Below are 20,686 nucleotides of genomic sequence, written 5' to 3'. Positions count from 1 at the left end.
ATTACTGCTCAGATGTTTCTATCAATGACCCTGAAATTTGGTAAAGAGTTTGACAAAAAAGTTGGTAAGGATACTAGTGCAGAAGCTTGGCATGCTTCATGAGATATCATTGCTTAAAGTTTTCGACACCATTTAAGAAGCTTGCAACTCAAGCTGTTAAGAGTGTTTGCTTGTCCGTCCTAACTAGCACATATACATAAATATATGTGAATTCCATAGATCGATTAGAGGAGTATAGTCGATCATATTCCCATTCTTTTTCTCGTTTATTCTTAAGTCTTCTCATTCATGACTTCCCAAGTCGAAGCAAACATGAAGTTGCAACCAAATTCAATGTCAGTTGTTGGGGGGAAGTCAGGGTTTTAGGTCCATGCACGAGTTGCTGCGTGGAAGGTGCCGTGATTGGCGATCACAATCTTAATAGGCCGCAGACACAGCTCGTGCTGGTGGGAACTCACTCCAAAAAAATCACCAACTCTTATTATTAGGGTAGGGATTTCTTATGATTGATATATAATTTAATATTATTTTTCCATCATTCAGTTTTGTTCTCTTTGTTTTTATTTTTTATTTTTTTTTATTTTTAGGTGGACGAATCAATCATAATTGGAGGCAGATTGTCTACCTTTCTGTTTAAGTGTCATTCTCATCTTTTTCTATTTTATGTGGTCACGGTTAAGTTACGTTAATATTTTATATTGATTTTTTTATAAAGATAATAAAACAAAAAGCAATAGGAATATAAAATGTTAACGTGACTTAACCGTGACCACACAAATAAGAGGGGATGAGAAGTACACCCAAACAGGAGGGCATGTAATCTGCCTCCATCATAATTTCCTGACACCAAAAATTGGAAAAGAAAACAAATTGAAGTAATTGTTTGTTTGTTATTATGATGCTCTGCACTGCTGGTGACGCCTGCTATGCTCTTAAGTTGCATTGAGTTCCTATTATAGTTTAAGGGGTTAATAGTAAGTGCACTCTAGAGCAAAAACATTCATGACTTAGTATACCAGTCATCCTGACGTATACTTAATATTACAATGTAAACCGTTCTTTTATTATCGACACGAAACGTTATAACAATGAGACACATATAATAAAAGGTACTCACTCACCGTAGATCCAGTATTAGATTGCCCCGTTCTCCAAGCTGGATAACAACTTCTGTACAGAAAAGCAAACACTGACAGCTGCATTCTCAGTGTACGAAGAAACTTATCGAGGTGGTGTTTTTCAAAGACCTTTCACCAATCAATTAGTGAGAAAGAATGAAAGATTTTAAGGAAATTAAAAAGAAACTAATAAAAATAATTTAAAAATTTTGAGTTTTAATAAAAATGATAAAAATGTGTTGTAAGTACATATTATTAGAAGTGATTTTTTAGAGTAAAAATGTTATTTTTGTTAAAAGTGAATAATGCCGGAAGTGTTTCGTTAAAACTTCCAAAATTAAATGAGAGTTCAAAGGGGTATATACGGTTAGATACCGGTTCTGAAGGGGGTTAGGGTGTGCATTTTGATAACAGATTAGTCATGATAATATCTAAACACTGCCCATTAATTAGTGTTATTTAGAGATTGGTCTTTATTTCTCACCTCATCACGTGGTCCAGCATGAAAGTAAACCTTAGGTTTTTTTTTTCTTTCTTTTCTGTAACAATCCACGTCTAAATCATTGAAATTTTCCTTCAAATTTTTCTTCGTTCTCCTTTCGTTTTTCTTATATATCAATTTGCTTTTACTAACAGGAAAAGAATAATAATCAAATGGATCAAGAACTTGATAGTAGAAGTACCCCTAGTAGCAAGGGGTGAAGTGAGAAATAAAAACCACATTATGGGTTCAAAGTTACACCCTTCATTTTCTTAGTCTATCTTAGAATCGTAGAACTATCGTTTGAATTAAAAATAAATAAATAAATAAATACTTCCAATGCCAAATTTAATATTAAATTATTGTTGACTCATTGTGTGAATTATCAAAATAATCACCTCAATACGTTTGCATTAAGAAAAATTAATATGGATAATTAAATAGAAAATGTATAAGAAGGAATATTCATTTAGGTCAGATAATGAACTCATCTAATATAATCTCTTAGAGATGCCTTATGCTTTGTTTTTTAATGTTTTTTTTATTGTTGGTTAGATATGCATATCACTAAAAAGAATGCAAGACAGCGTTGCAGATCTTTGGTAGGTCAGTTTTCTCATCTCCCTAAGCATGTCTGTGACAACAATACTTTGTTACCTCGTTGCCGCTCCAATCGATCATAAAAGTTAATCCAAATAAATAAACAACAAAAAAAACAAAAAAAACAATATTTTCAAGATTTCATAGGAACGTGCTGGACATGATTGAGAGCAGCCATTAGCAACGCGTGTCAATTAATTTAGGGTTTTAATCCAGGAGCTTTGTATCTTCCAGTTTCTTGTCTTGCAAAAGACAAATTGCTCAATTAGGGAAACAAAGCAAACTAATTAACTAAAAACATAAAATAAAACAATTAATCACGTACAGATACAGCTAATGCAATGCAGCAGCAACAAGCAGCAGCATGCAGCAAAAATATTGGAATTGAGAGACAAAGTTGGATCGAGTGTCGACTCAATCAAAATGTCGGTCGCATGCTCCAGCACAAGCATCCAATGATAATCTGGATGATGATTATGTTCTTATCCGTTTTAATGCGTAAAAAGTTTTTTGCGTCAGATTATATGCTGCGGTTAAAGGCAGCAAATTGTATGCCACAGTTATATGGATGGGGACAATACATGCATGCGAAGTGTATGCCACAGTTATTGGAGCTATATACGGTCCCCTTTTGCTTTATCTTTTTTCTCTTTTTTCTTTTTGGGTGTATTGTGAATGAGCTTTGTTTACTGTATGAGAGAATCATTCACGTCCGATTTTTGCTCGTTTACTAACATATAGGGGAATATAAAAATATACGGTCCCTGTTCGAATTTCTCTTTCGTAGTTTAGATAAATTTAGTATAGATTACCTTGTTATTTGTCAAAAGAAAAATAAAAAAGTAAAAATACATGGATTTAAAAGGTATAGTTCAAATGATTAGAACCGTCTTACGCCTAATATCCTATATTCGATTCTTTCTTTTCCAATATTGCTTTTCTTAGAAAAATTGCATGTAAATATGATTGCAGAATCCGTAAATTTTTTATATAATGATATTCTAATCAAAGTCAGGAATTGTATCTACTAAAGTTCTTATTCTCTATTCCTCAAAATCATAAATTGGATCAAGTAGGTTCTTATTCCATTCCTAAGTTCCATGATTTCTTTGTTTCCTTTTCTCCATTCCTAAAATCCTTGACGAAAAAACACTTATTGCTTTAATTAAATTTTTATAAATTCACTAACTTTAACCGTCGAAAAGTCGTCCTAATCCAACTCCAAAAAAAATTAAACCTGGTTGGTAGTTGAAATTAAGGTCACACACATGAATAACTCTACCTTTAATGGCTTTAACACTACTTTCCTTTTAACCCATTTTTAATTCAACACTCTTTGAGTTTAGATGAGAAGTTTTACTCCATTGGATGCCCATTTATATCAATTATAAAATCAGAACAAACCAAGTTTCAGAGAGAGAGAGAGAGAGAGCGTGCAAACACGATATGGACAAAGCAAACCACGTTAGAGTGAGAGCCATTGGTCGGTTGGTAATGTTTAACAGCTGCAGACTGCAAAGACCCCTCCCTACAGGACCCTTTGAATCCAAGACTCAACTCACAGCAACCTTAATTCCTCTTAGTATTCCTTGTCCTACATGGAATAGCACTTTCCACCAATAACCCAATACTCCCATCCCATATAATATTATCCAATCCCACACCCTCCTCCCTCCTCCTAAACTCTCTTTCGCCACTTAATCTGCTCTGCTCTTTCTTGTCATCGTCATGAGGAAGCTTTGTCCCAATCTGGACCGTGAAGACGGCCTTGAAACCGTCCTCGAGGTCCCAATCCCCGAAGAGATGTATGCTTCAGGCAATCACAAGAACGCCACCATTTCATGGTACAACATGAAGTCGTGGATGAAACCCTCAAACAACGACCGATCACAATCAGCCAACGCGGTTTTTGGAAGCAAAAACGCCGAAGTCCAGCTCTTGCTTGGAGTCATTGGAGCCCCTCTGATTCCATTACCAATTCCCAACGATCAGCAACCCAGTAGCCACGCCATGAAAGATCAACCCATTGTAAGTCATTTATACCTAATTATTAACGCTTATGTTGCTAGACCGAAATTTGGATCGCACTTTCAGAAAATAACGAATACTATTAATAATTCAGATTCTCAGTTTGACGACATAATTATAACTAGTAAGACAGTATTATGACAAGTCACAAGTCTTGTTGCATATAAATAATTTTGGTCACATATGAAGTTCCTTAATTATTTTTGTGTTTTATGATTTGTAGGAATCTTCGATGGCTAAGTACATAATGAAGCAATACATAGCGGCAGTGGGAGGAGAGAAGGCTTTGAATTCAGTAGATAGCATGTGCGCAATGGGGAAGGTGAAGATGGCGGCGTCAGAGTTTTGTACTGGAGAGAGGAGCTTGAATGGTGGTAAGAACAAGTTGAAGGTTAAGAGCTTGTTGAGATCAGTTGGCGGCGGCGGCGAGATGGGTGGGTTTGTGCTGTGGCAGAAAAGACCAGAGCTTTGGTGCTTGGAATTGGTGGTGTCTGGTTGCAAGATCAGTGCAGGGAGTGATGGAAAGGTGGCTTGGCGCCAAACGCCATGGCACCACTCTCATGCCTCTCGAGGCCCGCCTCGTCCTCTCCGGCGTCTCCTTCAGGTACCAACCCCTCCCACCTCTCCCTTTCCGGGTAGTTTTTTCTTTTAAAATAAAATTGGTTGTTCTTTTATTTTCACCATTTGAACAAAATTAATTACCACTTAGGCTTCCATAACTTAATTGTAGATCATTTATACATTTGAGTCTGATATCAATCAACGATTATGAATTACAAATAAGTACTTTTACTAGACATAATTAAATTATTATCAATCGTTAATGCATATGAATCTCACAATCTATAACATTTGATTCTTTATGCAATTCATTAGTTCTAGCAAAAGCGTGTGTTTGGGGACATTTTTCACTAATTTTGATGGTGATTTGTGTGCTTTTTGGATTCCACTCTAGTTTGTTTTTTTTTTGACTTTGCGTTTGAGAAGACCGACTTGTAAGTTGGTCTGTCCCCATCCAATTAGTCCATAGCATAATTCTATGCCCCACCTACACGTCTCTTACCACTCTTTCCCTAACTGCATAGCCCTTTTTTTATTATTATTATTTTTTATCTTTGCTTGTTTTCAAAAGTCATTTTCTTTATTCAAAAAGAAAAAAAAAGAGACAACTAAATACCTTAATACACTAAATAACCATACTATTTTTTGTACTAAACAGGGTCTTGATCCAAGGTCAACAGCTAACTTATTCAGCAACTCAGTTTGCATTGGAGAGAAAGCAATCAAGGACGAAGACTGCTTCATACTAAAACTAGAAGCCGAACTCTCAACCCTAAAAGCAAGAAGCAGCTCCAACGTTGAGATAATAAGGCACACAGTTTGGGGCCACTTCAGCCAAAAAACCGGCCTCCTTGTCCAACTAGAGGACTCCCACCTCCTCCGAATCAAATCCGCCGGCAACGACCACAGCATCTTTTGGGAGACCACAATGGAGTCCTACATCCAAGACTACCGGAATGTCGAAGGCATCAGCATTGCGCATGGGGGCAAGACATGTGTATCGTTGTTTAGGTTTGGTGACAGCACGGAAGGCCATTCAAGGACACGAATGGAGGAGGCTTGGGAAATCGAGGAAGTCGATTTTAACATAAAGGGTTTGTCCATGGACTGCTTCTTGCCTCCCGGTGACTTAAAGAAAGAAGAAAAGGAAGGCAAATGTGGTGCCATGGTCACTAGTGCACATTCCAAATTGCCCTACAAAATTCGATCCGCTTCATGGAGAATTAGTGCTTCGAAAGTCGCTGCACTCAATGTTGAATATGATTCAGAAGACAACGATAACAGTGATTAAGAATTGCAAATTCGTGATTTTTTTGATTTTGTACATAATTTTACGAAGAGTATCACTAAACAAAAAACTAAGCGAATCTTACAATTATTGTTTGTTATGCAGTTTTGATGTTTGGTAGTCAAATAAGAGCATCTCCAAGAGAACTCACAAAACTAAATTTGAAGTACCTACATTTGATTTTTTGTGCTCCTACAAAATTGTCGAATGATTCTTCAAATTTAGAAAATGTGCTAGAGACTCTAGATTTAGGGCTGGTTTGGTATTGCTGTGCTTTGAAAAAAAGCTGCTTCTGCTGTGCTGTGAGAATAAGCAGCTGTGAAATAAAGCAGCAAAGTGTTTGGTAAACTTTTTTGTAAAAGTGCTTTTGAAAAAAAAAAAGCAGTATTATAGTGTTTGGTAAACTTTTATGTAAAACAGATGTGAAAAAAAGTCAGTTTTTCAAAGCTGGGTTTTGCAGCTTCTTGTTTTTGGCTTTTTTTCACCCAAAACTGTGAAAAAAAGCTGAAGCTGAATGTTTACCAAACACAAAAACAACTATGAGCTTTTTTTTATACCAACTTTTTTCAGAATCACCTCAGTACCAAACCAAGCCTTAGTGACTCTTTATCCAACTCTTCAAACATTCTGTTGTTAGGGATTTTTTTTGATCAAGCAGAACTTGGGCTTTGGGATGCTTAACTCCCTTGGTTTGTTTCGGACTCCAGGCCTTGAGATACCTCAAAAGAAAAGCATGTCTTAGGAGATATTCCAGATAAACCAACAACCCCCAATAGCAATGACTGAATAACTATAACAACAAATTATAACTTGCATCAGTAATGTGTGATGTGGAAGCTAAAAGGCCCCTATTTTAGCGTGAGAGAGATATCCTTGGTTGTTGGTTTTGAAGTGCCTAATTAGGGTTTCTATTATGGCAAAGGTCATAATGAAGGAAAGGCTAAAGCTCATGAATTAGGGTTTTCCAGCACTTAGAGATTGCTTGGCCTGCTTGGTCCATCCCCCCATTCAAGCGTGCTGAAGGCTTCAATTGATCGACCGGGGAATTCCTCAAAATCCTAACCGGAGAATCCCTTAGGTTTCTCACTTCTTCTTGTTTTGTTAAGTCTTCCTTTCTCTTTTCCATTGTTGTAGGTACATCATGCCTCTTTGGGGTAGTATTGTAGAGAGTAAGTAGCCTCGTGAAGGCTAGGTTAACCATTTTGCCCAGAATTCTTTCTTTCTTGCACCAAGTCCCACAACAAAGTTTCATTTTTGGCTATACTCCTCTATTTTCTTCTTTGATTTCATTTCTGTCTTAAAATGGTAAGGTTCATCCAGCACGTTACAACGAGGTGCACAACCGAAGATCATACTCTGTCAACGCATAAATCTAGGTGAATTAAGTTTCTGAATTTGGTTAGGTTTGAAGTATTTTAGTTGGTTTGTAAAGAAATCGATAGAGAATTATCTCTCATAGCCTTAACCCGTCAAACTAAAGTTGTGGGCCTAAAATTTTGGTGCTCCCAAGCAGGCCAAAATCTCTACAAGCTTGACTTCCACGTAAACCTAATGAACTTTTATAATCGTTCACACCACAACTCTTTTGACAAGCCCTGTTATGTGACTTGGGCCCCCTTAATAGTGTTGTGTGAAGAGTAGCTTGGCATGATTCGAATTAAAATTTTAATGCATTAATATTGTAAGCTTGTTTTGATAGATCCTAACATGATGAATATTTGTAGTTTTGTATATGTAACTGTGAATTTTTCGAATGTTCGAATTATGAATTATAATTTATTTAGACGTGGCATGATTGTGAATTTGCATATCTCTCGTTTTAGACTCTACGCATGAATTAGAGCTTGATTTACTACGAATATATAGTGATTGGGCTTCCAATTACAATTAGGCTTCTTACTGAATTTTTCTAATGTGTCTTAACTTTTTCCCCAAACTGAAATGAGATATTAATGTAGCACTTCATTCTTTCAATAAAAATGAGATAAGTTGGCATGGGCTTGGGCCATTGGGCCTTGATGAATAGAGTTTTTTACATCGTAATATTTACAAAGTTGCCAATATGTAACGGCCCTTATGTTTCGTGCGATGAAAGCGGAGAACGTGCCGCGTAATTGAACTCTCTAGAAATCTGATCACTGACTTATGAAATTCGCCCAAATTCGAAACCGCCCCTTATCCGAAAAATCAAATTCCAAATTGCCTGATTGATCAGAAGATTCTCGAACGATGTCGCTGATTCCGAACCCATTCGGGCGCCGATCGGGCGTGTTCGACCCGTTTTCACTCGACCTGTGGGACCACCAGGTCCACCATCCGTTCCGCTCACTCTCGGACCTGTCGTCCCGGTCCGAAACGGAGTCGTTCGCCCACGCGCACATCGACTGGAAGGAGACGCCGACGGCGCACGTGTTCAAGGCGGACGTGCCGGGGCTGAGGAAGGAGGAGGTGAAGGTTGAGGTGGAGGACGGCCGGATCCTCCAGATCAGCGGGGAGAGGAAGAGGGAGCAGGAGGAGAAGACGGAAAGGTGGCACCGGGTAGAGCGCAGCAGCGGGACGTTCACGAGGAGGTTTCGGCTGCCGGAGAACGCGAGCGTGGAGGAGGTGAGGGCGGGGATGGAAAACGGAGTGCTGACTATCACTGTGCCTAAGGTGAACGCCAAGAAGGTGGATGTCAGGTCCATTGAGATCTCTGGTTGATTCATTAGTTATTTAAGTTTTCCGTGTCTATTAACAGTTAATTACCGAAATTAAATAAATCAAGTGCAGCTTATGCGTCATGTATGCGTTTGATCGGTTGTTTTTTTTTTTTTTTTTTTTTGTATTAACTGGTACTTTCGTAATGGAATAAATGTAAGTCGATATGGAATTATGTAATTTTGCAAGTGTATGCGCCTAATAAAAAATCCATCCTAACTTTTCGGTCTTCTCATTTATTACTCGTGGACGCTTCTTCTCCTAATTCTTTCCATTTTACCAACAAAAAATTTATAATATCTCACAAATTTAAATCGGATAAATGTTCTCAAATAGCACCTGCCGATAGAAATTTTCTCTATTTCGAAATATTTGTAGGCCTTGAATGGTGAAAAAAAAAAAAGAAATATACGAAGGCCTTGGAAAGTGAAAAAAGGGAGTGGGTGCTGTATTTTCAGGATTAAATTTAATATTCGAATAAACCTCGTACTTATATATTGAAATAAATCTCGTAATTGTAAGATAATAAATTCAAAAATACAAATTTAAAATGTACGCAATTTTGATAAAGGTATATAATATTTTAGAGGAAGAACCCATACATTAAGTTTGACACACCATATCACTCGTCTCACACACACAGACTCGGAAATACAAAGCGCAGAAATTAACACCACAACAAAAAACAAACCATGATTATTTAACTTAATCACGACATTAAGCCCAAAAGAAGCCGAGGTTTAACATATGCGAGCTTAGTTTAGCCGGAGATTTCAATGGCCTTGACCTCAGGCTTCTTCTCCTCCTCCTTCGGCACAGTCACGGTCAGCACCCCATTCTCCATCGCCGCCTTCACCTGATCAATCTTCGCGTTCTCCGGCAGCCTGAACCTCCTTATAAACTTGCCGCTGCTCCTCTCCACCCTGTGCCACTTGTCGTTCTTATCCTCCTGCTCCCTGCTCCTCTCGCCGCTGATCTGCAGGACCCTCCCGTCCTCCACCTCCACTTTCACCTCCTCCTTTTTGATCCCCGGGAGGTCCGCCTTGAAGATGTGGGCCTCCGGGGTCTCCTTCCAGTCGACGCGGGTGTTGGCGATGGAGGTGGTTTCACGGGCGGAGGAGGGGAAGTTGGCCAGAGTGCCGAAGCCCTCAAACGGGTCCCAGATGTCGAGAGAGAAGGGGTCGAAGACGCTGCTTCGTCGGCCGTTGCCATAGAGACTGAGAGCCATTGGATGCTGGGTTTCTGCTGGGTATCAAATTTGAAGTATTTGAGTGACGTATTTTTGCTTTGGCTGCTTTAGACGCTTCTATCTGATCAGGGTGGGGTGTATATATGTATATATAGGGGCATAGAAGATTTCTCCGAGAGTTGCAGAGACTTCTGCAATTATCCAGAAGAAAGAGAAAAAAAAAAAGTAGATAACGGAGAGTTCCGTCAGATTCCAATTCCATCAACTTCTTGAAAGTGTTTTTCTTTTTCTTTTTCGGCCCAAAACATAATTGGTACTTAGAAACTTAGAAGTTTTTAACGAAAAGTTTTCTTCACTTTAATTTAAATTTATTTTACTCTTTATTTTTTTATAGTTAAAACTCAAATTTTTCAAGTTATTTTTATTAATTTTTTTTGTAAATTTTGGGCTTTCTCCGTTGGATCCAAAAAAGAACCCAACTACTCTGTTTGGGTCTATATAATTCCTCATGCCATTCTCTCCATTCTCTTTTCTCTGGCTGATCTCTCTCTTTCTTCTCTCACTGAATTCATACTACAACACGTTTTGCGCTAAGGAACAGAAGGATTTTTTGCAACTAGCACTGAAAAAGCTTTTATTGTTTTCATCAAGGTTATTTTAAAATATGGAATTGATATTTTATGTCTTGACAACAAGAAAACATTCACCAATTATACATGAACTCCAAATTTTTTCTTGCCTTACATATTTCATATATTGCTCAATTATACATATTGTTCGTTCATGCAGATGAAGGTGAAAGAGTTGCCTAAGTCTCACAATAGTTAGCAGTATACGCATTATTCCTCAAGCCCCTGCTCATCCTTCTCTTCGCTTTGGCCAATCTCCCATTTCGTTGGATTAGTGAGGATGACTCACAAGAATAGGTCACTAAAGACCTTGCGTTCTCCTCTTCTTACACACTTCGGACATTTCTAGCATTTCAATTAAAAAAATAAGAGAACAAAATCATAAAGTTAAGCAGAGATGTTTAAACGCCGAACTTATGTGTTTTTGCCAAGAAATGTTAAGACAAGTCCAATTTGTGTGCTACGTAGGCAAAACTCCCCTCAAAAAAGAAAATTTTCATTGTAACAGGAATACAGATAGTACATCACATGTTTTTATAGAAGTGATAATAAATTTTATTTTTTAAATTATTAACTATGTAGCACACATATCCCACTATTTATAAAGTAACACGTGATGTATCACCTTGTGTACTGATCACAGTGAAAAATCTCTTATCCAAAAGACTTCGGCAAATGCCCAGGAAAAATAAACTAGCAAAGATTTGATGAGGCTTTTTTGTCTAGTTGAAATGGCGTAAGGAAGGAAATTATATATTTTTTTCGAAGGAAGCAAATTGGCCTTTGCCAATACTTTAGTAAATAAATGCACGCTCCCTTATATCTTAGGCTTCCTAATTATTAAAACGAGCAGAGTACATACAATAATTAGTTCAATGTCTTGTTCTTTTAAAGAAGTGGTGGCGAAAATTTATTAATACAACGATAATAGTAATTTACAAAACAAGTATCAACTAAGCATTCTTGATTTGATGGGAATAAGCGCACAACAAACAAACAAAATTAATCTCTTATATAGCAACTACAATGCGCATAGAAACGCGAAAACCGATCGTATAAATTAATCACGCTAGATCAGTGGTGACACATCAAAATCCAAAAAGGCGCACAAACATATACAAAAAACACAAAATACAACTAAGGAGATAAATTATGGTCTGCTCATCTCCGCAACAACAAAGCATGGCGCACTAATCTCGAACCTCTGCAACCGGATTGCACCAGCCACGACCCCAACAAGGTGTCTCACATATTTGGCCATGGAAAGCGATTTGATCACAGAACCGACCATAGGTCTGCAACCATCACCGAACAAAGTTAGACCAGCAAACAGTCATGACCCTCGAAAGGTGGCACAATCACTAAAACGCCGGGGGGACACAAACTCGAGAGCTATACAATATAGAACTCGAGATTTACAATTCAAAACGCATTGTATCTTACTGGATTCAATTAGCATTGTATCCAAGTCGTGACGCTACGCAAGTTTGTAAGTATTTCTTGCTTAAATTATCTGTTAAAATTTTTGAAATAAGTAAAGAATTAGGATTTATAGAGAACTAGGTTTCCAGTAATCTGGTTTTGCAGGAAAGTAAATATCACACAAGGTTTTTCTTCACTGTATTGCATACCCTCAACAACATAGGGTGCGATCTATTTATAATCAACTTCAGATTGCATTAGGACTTTCAAAATCCTATTTACAAGGTATAATTCAAAATTTAAAAATAACAAACCATCACTTGAACACACGGTGGAAACTAACTACAACAACTTGGAAAAATCAAATAATAATAAAAGAAAAGCTAGCCAATCAGAATTGCTTACCAAGTAAACAAACTCAATAGTTTGTGTTGGAAGAGGATTCATGACTCAATCTTTCAGCCCCCTGCAAGCTAACAGACCGAGGAACGACTGGAAGCTTGAACACAAGAAGTTTGAAACGTATAAAGGACAACCCTTTAGTAAACAAATCTGCAATTTGGTCTTGAGAACATATGTAATTCACGAGAAGTTCACCACGAATCACTTTTTCCCTAACATAATGGTAATCTACCTCCAAATGTTTTGTGCGTGAGTGAAAAAAAATATTGGAAGCCAAGGAAATTGAAGAAATATTGTCACACCATATCTTTGGCCGAGCAACCTGTAGTTGCAAATCCTTGAATAAGGATCACAACCATGATAACTCTGCAACTTTATACGCTAATTGTCTATACTCAGCCTCAGTACTAGAACGAGACACTGTCTTTTGCTTCTTTGAACTCCATGAAACCAAATTAAACCCCAAATAAATATAGAAGCCACCCGTAGAATGCTTAGTATCTAGATCTCCAACATAATCCGCATCAGAAAAGGCACTAAGTTGCATACTACCAGGCTTATACACCAACCCATGATCATAAGTGGCCTTCAAATACCTCATTATGCATTTTACAGTTGTCGAGTGAGTGTTCTTTCGTGAATGCATGAATTGGCAAACCTGGTTAACAACATAAGACAAGTCAGGACAGGTGATCGTGAATATATTGCAAAGCACCCACAATACTCATATACGTTTGTGGATCAGGATAAGGGTCTCCATCATGAGCACTCAACTTATGTCCAGAAGGTATTGGAGTTGAAATAGGCTTTACATTAGTGAACTTGGTTTTCTTCAACAAATCAAGAGCACATTTTGTTCGATTGAGATGCATATGATTCTTAAACTTCCAACTCCCAAAAAGTAATTTAGGGCCCCAAATCCTTCATAGAAAACAAGGTGCCAAGCTTCGTGATTAAATTCTTCGTTTGAACTTGACTGCTTCCCATTATTAATATATCGTCCACATAGATTAATAAAATCAAGTAGACTCCACAATGATTAAACACTAATAAAAAATAATCACATCTCGACTCCTGGAAGCCTAGTTGTAGCAAAAAATCCAAAAAACTGTTGGAACCAAGCACGAGGTGCTTGTTTCAAACCATATAAACTCCTCTGCAACTTGCATACATGATTGGGAAACTGTTGATCAATAAAATCTACTGGCTACCTCATGTAAACATCCTCTGCAAGATAGCCATGCAAATACGCATTCTGAACATCCAGTTGACGGACCAACCACTTATTCGAAACTGCAAGATTGAGAACCAACCGAATGGTACTATGTTTGACAATTCGACTGAATGTTTCATTGTAGTCAATCCATTGCTGTTGGTGAAAATCATTAGCTACTAACGTTGCTTTATGACATTCAAATGAGCCATCAGCACACTGTTTGATCTTGTAAACCCATTTATTAGGAAGCAAGTTCATGGAAGAATGGTAAGACATCAACCTCCAGGTTCCACATCTTTGTAAGGCATTGAACTCTTTCACCATTGCATCCCTCCATTCTTGATGCTTCACTGCTTGAGTAAAACAAGTTGGTTCAAGCATTTTTTTTATCATAAGTCATATGCAATGCATACTTAGGATTGGGGTTTTGAACATCGGCTTTACTATGAGTTATCATGGGATGAATTGGAGTTTGTGTAGCAATGGAACTAGTTGATGCACTCACTGGTTCATTTTGTTGGATGGACGACGCTGTTTTTTGCTCATTTATGGATTCTAAAGGTGGTCTATTGTTCGTAGGATTGGAAGGCACTATGGCATGCTATCCTAGGATTTTATGTACAACATGATTTGTTTGTGGAACTATGGGATTTGGCACGGGTTCAATGGGGTTAATGATCTCATGGGAGGCAGGTTAAGAAGATGGGAAACTAAAAAACAAATCATGTGAAGAGATCAAACCTGTTTTATCCATGCAATCCTCGATAGGTGTGAGTTCCTGGAAAGGAAAAGAGTCCTCATCGAATAGGACATGACGAGACAAATAAATCGTTTGATGGATAAATCCAAGCATTTATATCCTTGATGGTTAAGTGAATGTCCTAAAAGCACACAAGACTTTGATTTGGACTCACGTTTATTATTATTATATGGTTTCAACCTTGGAAAATGACGACTACCAAACACTTTAAACATCTTATAGTTAGGCTTCCTTTACAAATGGTGAAATATTTGAAAGAACACGAGTTAGAAGTCTATTTTATAAATAAAGTGGCTGTTTGAAACGCATCGAACAAAAATTTATTAGGAACATGAGCATGAGACAACATGACTAAACCCGTTTCAACAATATGACGATGTTTTCGTTTAGCGAGACTGTTTTGTTCAGGGTGTTTAGGGCACGAAAATATTTGAGAAATTTCATGTAGTGCAAGAAATTAAGGAAAAGCTTGACTCTTATATTCTCCTCTCTCATAACATTGAAGAGTTTCAATAGTACAAGTAAACATATTTTCCACTTTCTTTTTAAACGTGACAAACATTTCAAAGACTTAAGATTTTTGCTTAAGGGGAAAAATCCATGAATATCGTAAAAAATCATCCACAAAAAGCAAATAATATTTATCTGCTTCAACTGAAACCACAGGAAAACACCAATCATCGGAATGCAAAAGTTCTAATGGAAATCTAGAAATAGACTTGGAGGTACTAAATGACAATTTAGAAATTTATGGACATGACTGACAAAACTTTACATCATTAGTGCCATGAACTGGCACTTGATTATTTGAAACTAAAAACTTAATTATTTGAAGGGTAGGATGGCCTAAACGAGAGTGCCATTTTTGTACTGAGACACGAACTCCTACAAATGCAAACAAAGGATGCTTGGATATTCCATTACCACTTTGAAATGGATATAAGCCATTCTCACACCTCTCTTGGAAAAGCATCATCCGGGTCTTGAGGTCCTTAACAACAATATGGCATGGAAAAATTATAAGGTAACAATGGTTATTTAGGGTAAATCTATGAGCATATTATGTTTGTTGAAGCAGATGGACAGTGCAAAATATTATTAAGGTTGAACGAGCAAGAAGTAGTATTTATTTGATTCGAACCAGAGTGAGCAATAGAAATGCCAGTGTCATTACCTACACCTCCAATGTTTTTATTACCATTGTACTCTTTGGGATTCACCAAATTCTGAATATCTCCTGTATCGAGCAACCATGAGCAATTGTTTTGGCGATTCAAAACGGTCGGTGAAGAAGCCATTGCACTTAGGCGCTTGGCGGGAATACGACCTTCATACGCAGTGTTCATGTGTGGGTAACAATCAAGGGTTAGATGCCCTTCCTTTCCACATATCTAGCAGGTAATACGACTGTCTCCAGACCCAAATGGATCACCATTACCACCAAGAACACGCTGGTAATTGTTGTTGTTACGAGAACCAGAGACTCGTGGATTTACACCTCCACGATTGGATGGAAAACCACCGCACCCAGTACCACGAGAACGTCCACCACTTCCTCTTGCTGCTACAAAAGCATTCACTGGGGGCGATTCAACTAGTGAAAGAGCTTCAAGAGTTAGGTATGTGATAGGTGTATCATGTGCCTGAGCAGCATTGACAATCATTTCAAACGCAGAACCAATGTTGTTCAAAATGATTTGGACAAGTTCATCATCGTCCACATAGGAGCTAAAGCCAAATTGTCAGCAATCACATTCATCTTATCAAGATAATCAGTGACAGATAACTCACATTTCTTACTTTGGAGTATTCATTGCGGAGGAAAAGAATTCGATTCTGGGATGAGGACGCATACCTCTGCTCCAGTGCTTCCTATCGTTTGCTTGCCACAATCGAAAGAACTGAGGCAATGAGAGCCATTTATCCAACTGATGATCATTTGGTCTTTGCTGCATCCACATGTTGTAGGCGGGATTGACAGAATTGCTCCCAACAAGGTGTTTGGGAGGGCATACACCATCAACGTAACCCATAAGATCACGACTCTTCAGGATTGGAACGATCTGAGCTAACCACAAGGGATAGTCTTATCCAGCTTGATACTGACGACGGTAGTCATGAAAGACGCCATCTTAGCAGCAGGAAATGTAGGTGGGGGGTTTTGGTGGGCATACCATAAAGAACTAGGATTTGCAGAGAACTAAATTTCCAATAAACTGATTCTGCAAGAATGTAAATATGGCACCAGATTTTTCTTCACTGTATTGCGTACCCTCAACAACGTAGAGTGCACTTCAAAATTCAAAGATAAACCATAAACTGAACATACGGTGAAAACTAATTACAACAACTTTGAAAAAATCGAATAATAATAACAGAAAGGCTAACCAATCAAAATGCTGACCAAGTAAACAAACTCAAGAGTTTGTATTGGAAGAGGATTCACGACTCGGTCTTTCAATAAGAACGCACTCAAACTTTTGTGGAGGTTTATAACATTTCAGAACAAGAAACCATACATGAAAACTGACGCAACATATCACTCATCTCACGTACACACAGACTCGGAAATGCGAAAGACAGAAATTAAAACCACAACAAACCGTTATTTAATATTACAACATTTAAATTAAGCCCAAAAGCAGCCGAGGTTATGCGAATCTAGTTTAGCCGGAGATGTCAATGGCCTTCACCTCAGGCTTCTTCTCCTCCTCTTTCGGCACAGTCACAGTCAGCACCCCATTCTCCATCGCCGCCTTCACCTGATCAATCTTCGCGTTCTCCGGCAGCCTGAACCTCCTTATGAACTTGCCGCTGCTCCTCTCCACCCTGTGCCACTTGTCGTTCTTATCCTCCTGCTCCCGGCTCCTCTCGCCGCTGATCTGCAGGACCCTCCCATCCTCCACCTCAACTTTCACCTCCTCCTTTTTTATCCCCGGGAGGTCCGCCTTGAAAACGTGGGCCTCCGGGGTCTCCTTCCAGTCGATGCGGGTGTTGGCGATGGCGGTTGTTTCCCGTGCGGAGGAGGGGATGTTGGCCAGAGTGCTGAAGCCCTCGAACGGGTCCCAGATGTCGAGAGAGAAGGGGTCGAAGACGTTGCTTCGTCGGCCGTTTCCAAAGAGACTGAGAGCCATGGGTGTTGGGTTTTTTGCTGGGTGTAAACTTAGAAGTATTTTAAACGCTTTGGACGATCTTTATCTGACGAGACAGCACGGACTGGGTGTATTTATAGGTTTCCAAAGAAGATTCAGGCGTTTTCGTGGATCTTTAAGAATTACGGAAAGTTCCATACTTATCCAGAAAAGAGATAAAAACAGAGAGTTCTACGAGCTTCCATTGACTTCCCGAAACGCCTTTTTTTTTTAAGAAACAAAAACAATAATAATTTCAAGAACGGCAGCCCAGTGCTCTTATCTCAGGTCCATGAATAAATTGGGTTAGTTCCTTTTGAGCCCACAAAAATAATTGTTAGTTAAAAAATCCATTGGACATTGCATGCGACTCTGACTCGAGGCAAGTTGGAATTGCCACCATTGAAATGGAACGGTTTTGTTTATGGGAAGCAATATCTACTGGGGTCGGCACGGTTGGATTCTACGATTTTAAGTGAAATCAAAATCGAAACTATAATTTTTTACGGTTCGATTCGGTGCAATTTTGAAGTCAAAATCAAAATCAAATCAAATCGTTGGGTTCGATTTGGTGCCGTTTCAAACAGTTTCGGTTCGGTTTTCAAACCACTTACATACAAAATGAAAAAATTTCTCATTGTTCTCTCTCTCTCTCCCCTCCCCTCTCTCACAAAAAATATTAAACAAAGCATACACACCCTAAGAGAGAGGTGTTACTGCTAACTACTAATTAGACTCTTGTCACTCCCCACCACAACAAAGTGTCGTAAGGATTCCTCTGCCCCTTGATTACACACCAAACCAAATCAAATAGTCAAAGTCTGCAAGTATCATAAAAGGCCTAACCAAATCAGATAGAGTTTGAGTAAATAACAATGAAACAAATTGATACACTCCTATCATTTTGTACCAAAATATTTTCAACCAAAATAAACCATTTTTTACAAATTAATGTACCCTAGTCAATATCTATTACCATTTCACATTCATCACCCAGAAAAACTAATATTGAAGCCTTTAGTACCTTATCCAGAACCCGTCATCGGCGCCTAAAAAAAGTAATAATCGCCCAAACAGAGCAATTGAGGACAAAAAACATACATATCTGAATCTGATTTACATGCATACACAAGAACCGATATTATGAAAGGGATGTGCTATCCACACACCCCAAATTACTTCTCACACACCTCTTGTTAATTTCTGTTCGTTGATCTTCTTCAATTCATCCGATCTGATGATCGAAAATTAAAAGGGTGTGTGAGAAGTAAAATGGAGTGTATGGATATCACACCCCTTATGAAAATGTTTTGTCCCCAATGCCAAATGAGACCGAGAGTAGCACTAAGCAGGAAACAACTAATTAAATATATGGAGTGTAACAAACACCTAATTAAAACATAACATCTAATATGGTTATTCAATTAAAGGTTCTTTATATATTTGTGGTCCAGTTGGGTTTTCAAAAGCCAATATTGAAACCAAACCGTTTTCCTACACTGCGGTTAAAACCAAACTATTCGGTGTGGTTCAATTTGGTTCGTGTTTCGGTTTTAGTTTTCGGTTCCAAAGTGCCCACCCCTAATATCCATACATTTTTTTGGGTTAAAATCTAAAAAATTTCAGCCAGAAAATTTAGACTTTAACTCAAAAACTTTTCTGCTCCAATCAATTTGGATTAAATTTTTAGTCTAAAATTATGTAGACTATCTGACACACTTTGACCCGGGATGTCCACTTAGGCTCCAAATCGAGTCGTGTCAGTCGACACTAGGAAGGTGACGAAGCCATAAAGTGTAGTGATGTGCAAAAAATGAATAAATTTGACCCTAAAAGTGCCTAAAATATAAGAGTGTGCTTGTGAGTGGGAATGAACCCATTTCACACGGGATGTCAGAGCATAAGTAGAGTACAGTAAAATTAGAATAAGAGCTATACCATTGAGAGTAGTCTATGATATCAACGTTTGCTAGAAATCCTTGTCGACACGAACACTGCCACTAAATCCTGGAAGGGCGAAAAGTAAGGGTGAGTGGTCCTAAAAATAAAGCTTTGTAGAAACCTTTTTGAAAACCTATAACCCCTCGTCGTGAGACAAGTATAGTTTCCAATTATAACATACTACTTATAGTATGAAAATACTCCGTAGCCATCAATACCTCAAAAATGCAATATTTCACAATAATTTGTAAATAAGCATATAACTTCTAGTAATCACAATATCTCGTAGAAATAAACATATCATATCGAGTGCTCATCGACATATGCTGACACACGAGTTCATGCGGAGATATTGTGACATGAACAAGACTGGGTGTAATAATGATTTACGTTATAATACTACAATCATGTAAAAACTGGTGCTATGCGCTCACATACGAGTCCTAATTAGCTATAACAATCTAGGACAGGACTGGCACCTATAATGGATCCAAAGTGAGCGTACGATGCAATGTGAACATACACATGAAGTCTGGCCTTAGCCCGGGCAAGTACAAACACCAGTGTAGCAACTATGAACAGATAACATGAATATGGTCCTGCTGTGACAACCCGCTCCAAATTTTACGTTTTTATTTTATTTTAAAAGCGTGAATTTACAAAATTGCCCTAGAGGCAAGGGCTTTGACTTCCGTTGACCATCGACTCGAGAGATGTGAGACTTATTCTTTTAGCATATCCTCGTAGTACTTATTGGTACGAACGTATCGGCGAAAGCTGTTTGCGAGTCCGGATTATAACGGTATAGTTACGGACGTTCGAAATTGGTTATTCAAGGTTTAACGTTTATTTAAATTAAATTCCCCCTTGTGGGGAAAGGCCCAATCAGAATTGGAAGAAAGAAAAAAAAAAAAAATAGGAAGTGGGTTTCGTCCACTCGCACCACCGCGAGTGCCCATTTTCCGAGGCCGATTCCGGCCAACTCCGGTGGAGTTTTTCGATGCCACCACCACCATCTTGAAGCTCTCATTCCCCTCTACAAAACCCACCCAAGAAACACCTTGATTAACCATGGTATGAGGCGGTTTGAGGCCACGAAAGTTGACGAAAATCAATGGTGCTCCGGCCACCCTTTTCGATTTTCCGGCAAATCGGCAAAGCAATGGCCGATGCCACCACTTGGGCTTTGTAGCCCATCATCCCAGGAGCAAAACACAACCAAC

General features: G+C 38.4%; 4 protein-coding genes across 4 annotated transcripts; 2 read left to right on the top strand and 2 right to left on the bottom strand.

The window, feature by feature from the left end:
- The first annotated feature begins 3,624 nt into the window (after positions 1 to 3,624).
- LOC103942684 lies at positions 3,625 to 6,222 on the top strand. Its single transcript, XM_009352874.3, has 3 exons — positions 3,625 to 4,227; positions 4,451 to 4,831; positions 5,447 to 6,222. Exons 1-3 carry the CDS (start codon positions 3,928 to 3,930, stop codon positions 6,077 to 6,079), a joined length of 1,314 nt encoding a protein of 437 aa, XP_009351149.2. The 5' UTR covers positions 3,625 to 3,927; the 3' UTR covers positions 6,080 to 6,222.
- A 1,946-nt stretch (positions 6,223 to 8,168) lies between these two features.
- On the top strand, positions 8,169 to 8,856 carry LOC103942692 (16.9 kDa class I heat shock protein 2). The gene has a single exon (XM_009352882.3). It carries the CDS (start codon positions 8,306 to 8,308, stop codon positions 8,774 to 8,776), a length of 471 nt encoding a protein of 156 aa, XP_009351157.2. The 5' UTR covers positions 8,169 to 8,305; the 3' UTR covers positions 8,777 to 8,856.
- A 43-nt stretch (positions 8,857 to 8,899) lies between these two features.
- Positions 8,900 to 10,046, bottom strand: LOC103942709 (16.9 kDa class I heat shock protein 2-like). Its single transcript, XM_009352898.3, has one exon. It carries the CDS (start codon positions 9,999 to 10,001, stop codon positions 9,534 to 9,536), a length of 468 nt encoding a protein of 155 aa, XP_009351173.1. The 5' UTR covers positions 10,002 to 10,046; the 3' UTR covers positions 8,900 to 9,533.
- A 6,806-nt stretch (positions 10,047 to 16,852) lies between these two features.
- Positions 16,853 to 17,658, bottom strand: LOC103942700 (18.2 kDa class I heat shock protein). The gene has a single exon (XM_009352889.3). The coding sequence runs from the start codon at positions 17,523 to 17,525 to the stop codon at positions 17,058 to 17,060; it is 468 nt and encodes a 155-aa protein (XP_009351164.1). The 5' UTR covers positions 17,526 to 17,658; the 3' UTR covers positions 16,853 to 17,057.
- Positions 17,659 to 20,686: the final 3,028 nt, after the last annotated feature.

The sequence above is a fragment of a genome, unplaced genomic scaffold (assembly GCF_019419815.1).
Source record: "Pyrus x bretschneideri cultivar Hongxiangsu unplaced genomic scaffold, Pyrus_bretschneideri_v1 Contig4, whole genome shotgun sequence".
Lineage (NCBI taxonomy): Eukaryota > Viridiplantae > Streptophyta > Magnoliopsida > Rosales > Rosaceae > Pyrus > Pyrus x bretschneideri.
Note: the sequence above shows the minus strand (reverse complement) of the source record. Positions and strands in the feature narration are given on the sequence as shown.